The sequence below is a fragment of the Dermacentor silvarum genome, chromosome 7, assembly GCF_013339745.2.
Source record: "Dermacentor silvarum isolate Dsil-2018 chromosome 7, BIME_Dsil_1.4, whole genome shotgun sequence".
NCBI classification, from domain to species: Eukaryota; Metazoa; Arthropoda; class Arachnida; order Ixodida; family Ixodidae; genus Dermacentor; species Dermacentor silvarum.
In genome coordinates, this window is record NC_051160.1 from 102852567 (window position 1) to 102865961 (window position 13395).

General features: G+C 47.3%; 1 protein-coding gene across 1 annotated transcript in view; it reads right to left on the reverse strand.

The window, feature by feature from the left end:
- Positions 1-12166, reverse strand: part of LOC119459663 (uncharacterized) — a 37993-nt gene extending 25827 nt beyond the window's left edge. The window contains exon 1 of the mRNA XM_037721331.2: positions 11569-12166. Coding sequence (XP_037577259.2) covers positions 11569-12166 — 598 coding nt within the window. The remainder of the gene's footprint in view (positions 1-11568) is intronic.
- Between the last annotated feature and the right edge of the window lie 1229 nt (positions 12167-13395).

The following is a 13395-nucleotide window of genomic DNA, read 5'->3' on the forward strand; positions in this document are numbered from 1 at the left end:
GAGAAAAAGTAACAAGAATGGCTTCTCAGAGGGTTCGGCTTGCCAAGGCTGGCTATGTTGTGTAACACTCTCTCCTACTTTGTTTACTAGCTCCATGGTGTACAGAATAGCAACCCAGAAGGCTACGAGCCCTTGGACAGGAGCTACGTGTTGAGAGTCATGCGTCACTTCCGGTGAGTGGTAATGACGTTTGTTTCAGCTTCACTATCAAAACCCCCTGCTTTTTGCGGGCCTTTCATGACGCATTATGTGGTTTTCCAAGCGTAAACACTTGCACGGAAGCTACTTACTCTTTAGCTACACTATCTTAATATAGGCTCCTTATGCGGCCCAAAATTTGGCTGGGCTTCAGCTGTGGGCAGGTGCTCGATCGATAGCGTTATAGCGCTGTTACTCGCGAAGTTTCAAAGTGTCTTGAGCGAAAAATAGTCGACAGCGAGTTCACACTTGGTGGAAGTCGGTGGCATGCTAAGTATAACGCGTGGCATAAGTTTAATGTTTCTGGCTTATTTACCAGATCTGCCAAAAATAATTGAACCCTTGTTTTCTAATTATTTTCACGTGTTATGCGAGGTTCCCGCAGGATCCTCAGTGGATGAAACAAGGTGAATTTTTCATATTTCCCTGATATAAGTGGCAGTTAAAGGGTCATGCTTAGGCGAAGTGTGTGGGCTGATTGTAGATATTGCAACGGATTACTTAAGCTAGCGTTCCAGAGCGCTAAGAGCATTAAGTGTCGAGTAATTAGCCTGCTGCTCTCAAATAACTATAGCAGTCACCCAGATCAAATTTTGTAAAAATTGTACAAAAGCATTATGGCATATGTACTATCGACCAAAAAAAAACTTTAAGTACCAAGGGATCTGACAAAAAGCTGAATAGTTTTGCAGCATCAAAACGCAGCCTGGTATTCCCATTTCCAGCCTCCACTGGTATATGCGAACAACATTGCGATGAACGGTTTTACTGGGTACTTTTAAAGGAGGCTCGGATATTTAGCGTTTTCTGAGATCCCGTCGTCAGCAATCTTTTTTGGTGGATAGTACATGCAAAGTTAAATATGTGTGGCTAATGTATGGACTGTGCAAAAAATTTCTTAAACAAAAGCTTGAAAGCCTTATATGCGGACATTATTGTAAAAGTGGGTGTAAATAAGCGAGTTATGTATGGGCAACGCTTAAAAATGCGTTGTTTAGTCACAGGCTAATGAAATTCTTTAAGGGGTACCGACACGATTTTAGACTATTCATTTCATTTTGCCCTAAATGGGGGCGCTAGAACTCTAAACCTTAGAAAAAATAGTGACAAACCTCACAGCGCCGTAAATAATTTCACATAATAGCTTTTCGACGGCTAGTTTTGTTTCGTTTTCAACGAGCATAATGTATCGTGACGTCATGTGCTCACGTGCGAGCAGGACATTGCGACATTTCCACACTCGCTCCGGCTCGCGTGGTCGTCCACTATGCTGCTACATTGGCCCTTACGATGAATAGCAGCATACGAGGCGGCCAAGCGAGCCGGTGCGACTGTCACAACGTGCCCAATGTCCGGCTCCCACATGCTGGGTTGTGACGTCACCAATTATCTTCCTGTAAAGCAAGACCGCAACTGGCTATAGAATATATATATATATATATATATATATATATATAATTTTCGGTGCTATATGAGGCTTGACACCCTTTTCTTAGGGTTTAGAGGTCTAGGACCCTCATATAACAAAAACATTGAACAGCCGACAATATCATGGTAGCCGCTGGAAAGAAGCGCTTTTCCGGAAATTGGGATATGATAATGCAAGGTCGCACAAGTACACTTTTTCTTCCTTATGTTGTTTTTTCTCTATTTTTTGTTTATTTGAGCTGAATATTTCATGCTGTGGCTATATATATCTTGCCTAATACTAACGCCCCTGTGCGCACATTGGTTAGCCGCCACCATTGCGAAGCATAGTCGTGCGTGTGGGCGGCTTTAGGACGCGCATAGAAAGTTTATGGCCCACGCGTGGTGTGCTATGAGCTTTGGTGACTTTCCTGTAGTGTTTTGACGGAGTGTGTTAGTCGAATAATATGACCCTGCAAACGCAAATTTGGTTTCCCTCCACGGGATAGGTAGAATAACTGCGAAAGTGCTCCCGCGTTTGCCCCACGAATGCGTTGTTGACTACCCTAGTATACAAGGCAATAGCGATGATGCGGGGAGGCCTTGACTGCGGCAGCTACAACTTAGAGCAAACTACAGGAAAAGAAGGTGAAGTAAACCGAGAATCGTCACATGCTCCGACATCTTGTAACTGGTGTAGCAATCCCACGTGGTCTAACGATGCACATGGCGGCTTTAGGCTTTATGCTACACGGCTTTAGGCGGCTGACGCAGGTCATTAATCAAGATGGTGGGTGCTGAAGGTCATGAGTGTAAAAAAAAAAAAACGAATGAGTAGCCGTGTGTGTGCCGTACACATTCTTTAAATATATGTACTGTGTAATCGCTGAATGAAAGCTTGCTGCATTTAACTCTCAACTGTTACAATTTGTGCAGCATGTGGCCGAGTGTTCGGTACGGCCATTTAGCGGCCGAGTTAACAGATGAAGACGGTGCATTGAAAGCCGTATTGATTTCTTTGCACAGTATTTGCGTTACTGTCGGAACTGTACAGGTATGGCCACACTGCTTAAATCGCTGCACACAGCTGTAGGTTGGCACGTGCAATTTCTGTGAAGGAACGCTCGAGAAACGGGGTACTAAACAAGTGAATGCGGTGGGCAGGCGATCGGTTACTAAAGCGTGTCCGCGTGTATTCCTCAAAATGGTGGCCGACAACGAGTGTCCCCTGACTGCAGCACAAGGATGTCACCATTATGCGAGTCCCCTGTATGAATTCTAATAACCTAGTAACCGAAATTACATAATAAACTTGCCTCCATTTATTGTTTGACATACACGAATGCCTGCCTAGCATGTAGCTTATTTAACGCAATATTCCTAGTGCTGCACGAACAAACAGGTATTTCCAAACATGCGGCTACAACGTATATATGGCTTCAAGCCTTCAACCAAGTTGATATCAAGCAGCTACAGACTGCACAGCCTCCTTCGTTGCACTTTCATGTCTGTGCTTTCGTTTTACAGCAATTACTTTTTTTTCAATGCCGAAAGGCGAAAAGAATGCATATTGATCACTGGTTCGCATCCACAAAACTTTCTAAAATGATATAAATTCTTGGCGTTTATAGAGGCCAAGCCACGATCTAATTATGATGCACGCTGTAATGGGGGACTCGGGATTCATTTTTGAATACCTGGTTGGTGTTCTTTACCGTGCACCGAAGGCATTGGTACACGAACGTTCTTTCGTTCTACCGCAATCGGAATGCGGCCGCCACGAGCGGGATCGAATCCAAGACCTCGGGTTGGCTGGAGAACAGAAAACTTGCGAAAGCGTGTTTCCTAAAAGAATGGTCGACATTCTGGCTCTCGTCGCTGCCAATAACTATCAACACGTGATATACGTACGGTCGTCATGAGTACTGGCAATCGTAGCCCTCATTTACGCAAAAATTTCACGAACGAGAATCAATACTCGTTGCAAAATGCGGGTCCTTCTGTCGCCGACCGCTTTCTACAAATGGAGATGCGTTTAAGAGGAAGCTTTAGCTCTGTACTAACTCCGATATCCCTGTTTAAATGCATGTAAAACGCAAGGATGCTTTTCATGAGACAGTCGTTGGAGCGATCGATTTGAATGAAGTTTGTTGCATTTTAGAGAAAAAGTTAAATTGTAGTGACAGTAGCCTGGGAAATGTAGATTTATACTCGAAATTATTTTTAAAAAGTTGCCGTAAACTGACAAGCTCCAAAAAAATGGAAGCACGAACTTTTTAAATTCGTATCTCTACACCAAAAACAGATATCGCAGTTCGGTAAAATGCATTTGCTGAAGCATCTAACGCGGACATACTTAATATATTATTTTGCAGCTTGCGTGAATGTGTTACAACGTTTACAAAGGTTCTGAAAAAGTCCTACTCACAAGTTAGTGGCATATTTTGAAGGGACGTATATTACATCAATGTTTTTCGCTTTATTTGTATTAGTGGTGCAGACCACAGAATTGCGATTTCGTTTTTCATTGCCGGGTTAGTGCGTAGTAACCTTGATAGCATCGTTTTCTGAAAACATTCAACTTTCAATACATCGACATCGACGACCTAAATGAAATCTGCTTTTACAGTCCCTAGATTTCTACATTTTCTTTTAAATCTCACAAACCTAGCTCTTCCAGTTGGTTGCAGTGGCCATTGAGAAAAACGATTTCTCCTTTCCCATGTATTTAGATAAAAGGCCGAGGTAAAGCTTCATCATAGGCGGGTGCCAAGTTTGGTTTCCCCATTCAACTACACTGGTAAAGCATAAATGCGCTAAAGGTCTTATTTTACGCAACCAGTGAACCGGTTTGAGCGAGAGATGTAGTAGTTAAGAGAGAGGGAGCTCAATTCTATAGACTGTAGAAAGCAAAGTATTGAAGCTTCAAATAACACTGTACATCATCATCATACTTGTACACAAATAAGGGGTCTCACACAGTGTTACCATTTTAGTGATGTTGTTGCTAGCTTTATCGGATTACTTGTCTGTTTAGCAAGATAATTTTGTATTTAGTGACCAGGGACGTTTTTTAGCGACATTATCGACCAATTGGATACATTTTAGCGACTTTGAAGTTGAGAAAGTTGTTTCGAAAATGGCTTTCTGGGACGCATCTTGTTATTCATAAAAATTAAGGCACGCGGTCTCTATGACCACGATGAAGCAATGGCTGTCGTCAGATTCATGGTGTGCACACCATGCTTGTGCTTCACAGCATGGTGGGTCTTACCAGGCTTCAGACAGTGCTCACAAAATGCGTGTTTTTAATTTGTTTTTACAAAAGTGACTTGAATGGGTATTGCCGCTGCAGGTTTTATAGTTCCATTAATTGCAGTTCCATTCGTGTGGTGAACTTTCGCAACTGTAGAAGTAAATTAATATACAAAAACTAATTGCAATCCAGTGTATGTTGAGATTTAGAACGTCACAGATGCATAATCAGACAGACGAAGATAGTGGGAAATTTGGGCTTTTTGGTTCGTGATCTTCGGGTTGTATGGCGCAGAGCGAACGACCACAAAAATAAGGACAAGACGACACACAAATCGCAAGCTACCAACAAAGGTTTATTTTTCTAGTGCACCATATTATACGCTCGCACAAAGCCACACGGATGTACAAAATGACGGAAAGTTTAACAGATGGGGTGCTTATGCACTCAGGACCTAACTTCCAAAGATTTTCAGCCTCAATTATTTCTCTGTAAGCTTGTCATGCATAAATCTTACCACGGTGCATGCGCTGAACAATCGTTCACATCCATAGAACCTGCAATGAATAGCGAACCACCCACCACGTGAATTTCGACATTGTTATTCTATTATCTAAGTGTATCCTTAGGAGGTAATCATTTTTCCTTAGAAGGTAATCATTTGCGCATGCGTGGTGGATTTGTGCGAGCATTAAATTGTGCCCTGGAAAAATAAAGCTTTTTTGGTAGTTTGCGTTTTGTGTGTCGTCTTGTCCTTCTTTTTGTAGATCAACTGTAGTAAACATCGCAGCGACTGGGCTCGTTCACGCGAATATGAACTCACGTTTCTCATGGCTTTTGGAGATATCAATACTGCACGAAACTTCCCGGTGGGTCAAGGGACAGAAGCGTTATATTTGATTTGCCGTAGTCGGTCTGGGGCGCCTACATAATGATCACGTGATTGTCATCGCATTGTTAACATACGACCAAGCACGCGTCGAAGAATTTTGTTCTTTCACGAGCGCCGAGAACTACAAAATTATCATGCATAATGTGGTCCAAGTGCGTTAACTTTCATGCGAAGAAAATCACGTTACCCGTGTTTTTTTTAATAGTTCAAGCCTTGTAATCATGCAACCTCAAAGTGCACGCACTTTTTCCACTCATCCGTTGTTGCGTAGCTGTATTAGAAAATAAAAGCCGTATACACCTTCCCGGCCAATTTAGTGTTTATTACTTCCTTGCATGGACACTATAGGCAAACATGAAACACTTCAGCAGATGATTTGCGCCACTTCAGCTTATATTATAGTGTTCCAAAACGCGTACATGTCATTTTGAAACCCCTCAACTGTCTACTGACAATTTTAGTGACAGCGAGGCAAGATTTCGCGGAAATTTCGCGACTTCCTCGTGTCAGTTTAGCGACCTGTGCCAAACAAGAATGGCAACACACACTGGACTCAGGGTGGGTTAGAATAATAAAGCAATTCTTTCCGCTTCAGATCTCTGAATAGGAATTAGTGGTCCTCCTTTGCTACTTTTAAAGAGTTACTTGTGTAAGCGAATTCAAATCGTCAACGTTTCTGATGCTGCCTGGGATATGACTGATTTAGGTGTACCACATGGGTGCATTCATGGTCCTCTTGTGCTTCAAATTTTTATAAATGATATGACTAGCTGTTTTAAATACTCCCAATGCATGCTATGTGCCGATGACTCGACTATACCAAATTCTGCCTATTGCACTTCAGCACTTCAGCACTGGTAACTAGACTGAAATCTGACATTTGCAAACATTCAGGAATGGCGCAATAAAAACAAACTGCAAATAAACCCTCTGAAATCAAAATTCGCTGGTTTCAGCTCTGGACAACGTCTCATAAATAGAATACCTCCTGTATTAATTGGGCAGCATTATATTACTCCGATTGATTATGCCACATACTTGGTAGTCAAATTAGACCCCAATCTTAAATTCTATCATCATATTGCATGCGTAAAAAAGAGATTGGCTTACGGCATGCGAGTCCTCATCAGAGCACGGTGCCATTTGAACAATAACACACAATTGACGCTCTATTACGCATTAATTTATTCACATGCTGTGGGGTCTTGGGGAAACACCTATAATACTCATATCAGCTCGTTGCAAGTCATTCAACATCAAGCCATCAGGGTACTAACTTTGCTAATGCAAGAGAACTATGAATTTATGCGCCTTTGTGTTGCAATACATCTATGTGCTTTTTTAAAATGCGAAGCATTTCTTGCCGGCGGCTCTGTCCGTTTCTCCCGCGTCCCACACGCCCGCAGCGCATACGCGTCCCCTCCCCCTCTCTCTCCTCTCCTACGCTCCCCCTCCCCTTTCTCTCCTCTAGGAATCCTGTACGGAGCGGCGCCCGCGTGCCACACCCCCACAGCGCATGCGCGTCCCCTCCCCCTCTCTCTCCTTCAATCCGCCCTTTCTCTCCTCTACGAATCCGGAGCGGCGCGCACGACAGGTGGCGCGACAGCTGCATACTCCGCTGGGGGCGCCACGGTAGTTCCGCGGTATGAAAATGACGGAGCGCACGCGCCTCATTCTCTCTCCTCTGCAGCGCCGCGATGAGCGCTCGGGCCGCTGCCGTGAAACCATCTCCCGCTCAAGCTGCATACTCCGCTGGGGGCGCCACGGTAGTTCCGCGGTATGAAAATGACGGGGCGCGTGCGCCTCATTCTCTCTCTTGTGCAGCGCCGCGATGAGCGCTCGGGCCGCTGCCGCGAAACCATCTCCCGCTCAAGCTAACCATCTCCCCGCTGCTTCGCATCCACACATGGTTCCCTTTAGCGGGAGATGGAGTAATTTTTGTGCCTACTATTTGCACCTTGTTCACGTTTTAAATGCATCTGTCCATACTCGCGTACTTGACACCCGTAAAAAAATTTCGCAGTTTCACCCGAAAGGCGAAGCATCAATTGCGATAGCAAATTAGTCGAGAGCTATACAGAGTAAGGATAGTTGTTTTGTCAGCTGTATAAACTTGGACATGCAGCCCCACCAGCGACGCGCTGAACTGTTGTCGACGCCGTCGGCGTTTTGCCCATGTTCGCATCAAACGCGCGCGGCGTTGGTGACTGTCGCCGGTGCTATGGTGGCTAGCATACCGGTGCCTCTGGGGGCGGCTCGGAGGTTTTGGGCGAGATGAGAACGGGACACTCGTCGAGCAGCGTAGGAAGTCTTTACCACCTTCTCGCCTCGCAGCGTTTTTTAATAAATAGGCATTTGGTGCCGCAGCTAAATGTCGCCTCCCATCCCTTCTTCCCGTCTCACCATGGCCTTTCGCGCGACTGAAGAAGTCGCGTTTGCTCTCTCTCTATATATATATATATGGTGATTGTAAAGGAGGGAAGAGCCGCTTAATTCTGCAGCCCTTCAGGCAGCATGGCGCCGAACGCGCGTTTGCTCTCCGCCTTGCAGTCGCTCCCCGTGAAAGCGCGCGTCCCTCGTGCGCTTTCACTCGCACATACAGCATACGGCACGCGCCGACGATTTCATCGCCGTTGACGTCATACGGAACCTCACGGTGACGGCGATGGCTACGGAGATGCCGATGGCAGAAATCTGCTTTGGAGTGTCCATATAATTGCTATCGCAATAAAAGTGACTTGGCGCAAACACCTGGGAAATGGGCACTTATGGTTGTGTATCTGCTTGTAATCTTGTTGTGCGCGAGCACCCTTATATTCTGCCAGATGTATGGTTCGCACAGACACCCTTTTAGCACCCTGAATTTAATGAAGGGGTGCAGCAAGGGTTTTCTGCTAAGGAAGGCACCCATTTTCGATATTTTCCCGGAAAGTGAGGGTGAAAACGTTTGCACTCGGACGCGCAAAGCTTAGGCACAGCGAAGCTTACTGGCTGCTACTGCTAGGTATGAACTTGGTTGCTGCTAGGTCTTAACTTGGTTTAACTTAACTACGCATCTAGGAAGGTATTTTCGAGCGATCGTTTTCGGAGGCACCTTCCCTTTCGTGACATTTCGCGTGACTACCGCTGGACGCGTGGGCGCCTACGAGCGACAGCGCTCCTGCAGCATGCCACAAACGCAGGCAGGCTAACCAAGTTTGGTACAGTGCCAAGAACGCTTTCGCTTGCCGACGGCGAACAACTTGGTGACATTTCGCGTGACTAGCGCTGGACGCGTCGGCGCCTACGAGCGACAGCGTTCCTGGCATGCCACAAATGCAGGCACGTTAACCAAGGTTGGCACAGTGCCAAGAACGCTGCTGCTTGCCGACGCCGAACGCGTTGGAGGCTAGCCGCTCGATATCAATCGGCCAGCTTCACTGTGTCTTGAGCTTGCACACTGGCGACGACTGCCCCATACCCCTTACTGCTACATGCACGATACCCTGACCAATTCCCTCCTCATGCAAACTTTGCGGCAAACCAGGAGACTTCCTACACACCCTCCTCACATGCCCCACCTTCCCTCATCCCCCATCACAGACCGTGGGGAAGTCATACTGGGAGACTCTTTTGACCTGCACTTCCCGTCAAGACCAGTGCCGGATCATCTCCAGTGCTATGAGAAGGATTGCGCTCCAAGGGCTCTCCTTCGTTTTGTAAGGGTGCGCCCTAACAGTAAGGGAGCACCCAAGTAGGGGGCTTCGACCCCACCATCAATGGCAATCAAAGTTTCTAGCACCACCACCGGGTTTTGAGCTTTGCGCGGCCTAGTGCAAGCATTCGTTTTTTGTAGCGTTAGCTACACTGGCCTAGCCAAGCCCGTTTCGCGCGGCACATCAAGAGCCGTGCTGCGCATGCGCAAGGATCAGTGATGTCACACGGCTTGCGCACCGAAGCCGGCACTTCTCGCGCACTCCGCCGCCGCCGCGCGCGACTCACCGCCGCCGGTCTGCGCATTCCAGAGGAGTGACGTCGTAGCCGTGGTAGACGCACTGGCGCCGGCGCGCGCTCGCTGTGCAGTCGCCGTCTGACACTGCGCTGGAGCCGCTGCGCTTCTGACTGGCGTTTGTGTGTGTGTCATTGGAGCAGCAGTAAGTATGACAATCAAGCTAATCCTTGACAATCTAGACAACCAGGAAAGCTAAGAATAATCAGCTGAACCTTTGCTAACGCTACGTATATCCTGGCATAGCCGAGCTAAGCCACTGCAACATTTTTTTATTGCGATAGCAATTATATGGACACTCAAAAGCAGATTTCTGCCGTCGCCGTCGCCGTGAGGTTCCGTATGACGTCAATGGAGATGAAATCATCGCCGCGCGCCGAACGCTGTATGTGCGAGTGAAAGGGCGCGAGGGGCGCGCGCTTTCACGGGGAGTGAACGCACGGAGGAGAACAAACGCGCGTTCTGCGCCGTGCTCCCTTAAGGGCTGCAGAAGTAGGCGTCTCTTTCCTCCTTTACAATCACCATATATGTAGAGCAAACGCGCCTTCTTCCGATGCGCGAGAGGCCGTGGGGGAGGGGGGGGAGGGGGAATGAAGGGAGGCGACGTTTAGCTGCGGCACCAAGTGCCTATTTATATCAGAGGCTCCGGCAACAGTCACCAGCGCCGCACGCATTTTGAGCGAACGCGGGCAAAACGCCGACGGCGTCGACAACAGTTCTGCGTGTTGCCGGTGCTGCTGCATGACCAAGTTTATACAGCTGATAAAGCTACTATCATTACTCCGTATAGCTCTCTACAAATTTGCTATCGCAATTGATGCTTCGCCTTTCAGGTGAAACTGCGACAACTTTTTTTGTTCTCCTGGCTCAGCGCGCCGCGGAGACGAGAGAGGCAGGGATCGGGAAGGCAGAGAGCTGGCGAGGAGGAGACCGCGTGCGCATGCAGGCGGTCTCCTCCTCCTTCTCCTTCCGGTTTCCATGGCTACCACGGCTACGCACCACAAATTACGGCTGGCTTAAACAGCTTCACTATTAAAAAGGAGGTTTTGACATCCAGTTCACCCTACAGGGTGTAACTTTCCTGAGTGTGTACTTTGATTCCTGTAGGAATCACAATGTCGCACAAGATATACATCTAACACAGAAAACTAATGCCAGAAATACCAGTTCCAGTGATTCTCTTCAGATAATATACCTAGCTTTGTTGCCGCAGACCATTGACATTTCCTAAAGTTCCTGAAATTTCCAAACATTGTGCATGGCGCATTACGGCTAGGTCCTTGTGCATACCTCTGTAGATTATACATTCCAAAGCTGGATATGCATGACGTGGGGGGGGGGGGGGATGCAAGGAGTATTCAAGTAAGCTGCCATCGCAATTTCCACCCATCAAAATTTGAAGAACAATTGTGATCTCGCAAGCTGTCTACAATAAGCACAGTTCGATAATATACGGTGGTGTTTATTTATTCGTGTCGCATATCTGTACACGTGTACTTGCGTGATAGCGTTCCCTTGCTGTCACGCGGCCCATATAGCGATCACATCACCCTCGCCCACTATGTGTATATAATCTCTGGCTTCAAGGCTGGGTGTGCATTTTGTCCTTGTATTCCTTGGCTGTCATTCTGCCACTTTTAAGTTGCCACCATGCAATAAAGCATGTTCAAGTACAGTCTGCCTCTTCGTTCATGGAAGCCCCGGAACACGACAATTTGATCGTTCGTTTGCACCAGATATACATTTTTGACGTCGCAATATAAAACTAGAACTAGAGAGGCTGAAGTAGTGAACCCCGTCTATAAAATGGTGTGAAAGACAACTCACGCGTCTCAGGTTTGAGAGACCTGCGGAACTTGGCCAAGGCCGCCGCGACCATCGACTTGCGCCTGCTGTGACGGCGCTTGCTGACGGCCGTCACCTCGTCGTTTCGCCCGCCTTCGTCCTCGCCGGCGGCGACCGAGATAGACACGTGACCACGCACGTTTCTCTTGCCGCGCTTCTGCGAGGTCGGAAAGGAGCCAGCCTTGCGAGGACCGGTCACGCCGATAACAGCGGTGCTCCTCCCCGCCGTCTTTGGACTCGTGACGCCCTTCCCTGGACTGACGACGCCATGGCCCTCGGCACTCGTGACGGGACTCTTCGGACTTGCCGCGTTGCTCCTCACATTCACGCTTCCCGGCGACGTTCCGATGGACTCTGCCATCGAGTTCGGCTTGCCGGACTTCGCGACGGGAGGACTCAGGCTGGACGTTCGTGCACCCGATTGCTCGTGGTTCGCGTCAGTGCCGCCGGCTTTGGTGGGTTTCGGCCTCACTCCGCTGGCCTTTCCTCTCGCGGCGCCGGCGTCGGGTTTAGGGCTGGTGACGCTGCGCTTGGGCTTAAGCTGAGGCTTACCACCTTTCGGGCTCGCAACTGCGGTCATCGGGCTCGCAACTGCCGGTCCTCGGGCTCGCAACTGCGGTCCTCGGGCTCGAAACTGCGGTCCTCGGGCTCGCGACGCCCAACTTCGGCTTGCTAGGACTGCCGACCTTGTGTGGTTGGTGGGAGCTCGGCGAAGGCATAGTGCTATTGGCAGCGGTTTCAAAAGCTTTCGAACCGGTGATCCTGCATGGCCATGTGCGCAGAAGTACGAGAAACCTTCACTCCTTATAATCCCTGGTGCATGTATTTATTTTATTTATTTATTATACCCTCAGGGCCGGGCGTTTCAGCTAACTCGTGCAAGCCTTAACTTTTCAATGTGTGCGTTACGGGAATGCAACCTACTTAGTATAGTTCACTCGGAGTATATATTACGGAGTGTAGTTCAGCAACTCGGAGTATATTTTACTATGAACTTAGGCAATTAGTTAACGAAAATAACATATTTTTGCAGTATTGCTTTAACGCAAAATTTTCCACGGAAAAGTTCCAGAGACCCTTTTGACAAATATCCAAATAATTCCTTTAAGTGATGATAGCTGTTGTGGTTCTAATGTTTCTGGGCTGCAAAGATAGCGCGCGAGATTCGAAAAAGTACCACATGACTAGGCATTTACGTTCAGCGACATTATTACCCTCAAACATTCTACCAACGCATGATCGATGCTGCATGCTGACCGAAGGCATGAACAGGCCTTGAACTGAGGAGATTAATCCAATACAATGATACTCGTTTCCGCTTTTACTGAGTAATGAAGCGACTCGCCATGGAATATGCATGGACACTCGCGAGGCTCTGTCAGCGTTTTTGTTGATGTTGACAGAGTAAAGGGCAAGGTTGTCCTAACGGTGTTCGACAGATGTGGACATGGACTTTTTTTTTCCGGCCTATTCATGCCTTCGGTCTGCGTGCAGCATCGAACATTCGTTGGCAGTCTGAGGGCTCTAATATCACTGCGCGCAAGCGCATAGTCACGTGGTACTTTTTCAAATCTTGGGCACTTTATTTGGAGCCTAGAAAAATAAGTTCGCCGCCGTTATCATCAGGGAAAGAAATTATTTAGGATATTTTAAAGGAAGGCTCTTCAACTTCTCCATTGAAAATTTTGTTTCAACGTAATACTGTAATTCTTGTTTAATTAATTTTCGGGAACTAATTACCTAAGCTCATATGAAACTATACTCTGAAGGGCTCAAGGGGACCGTGAGCAATACTAATTTGGTTGCATT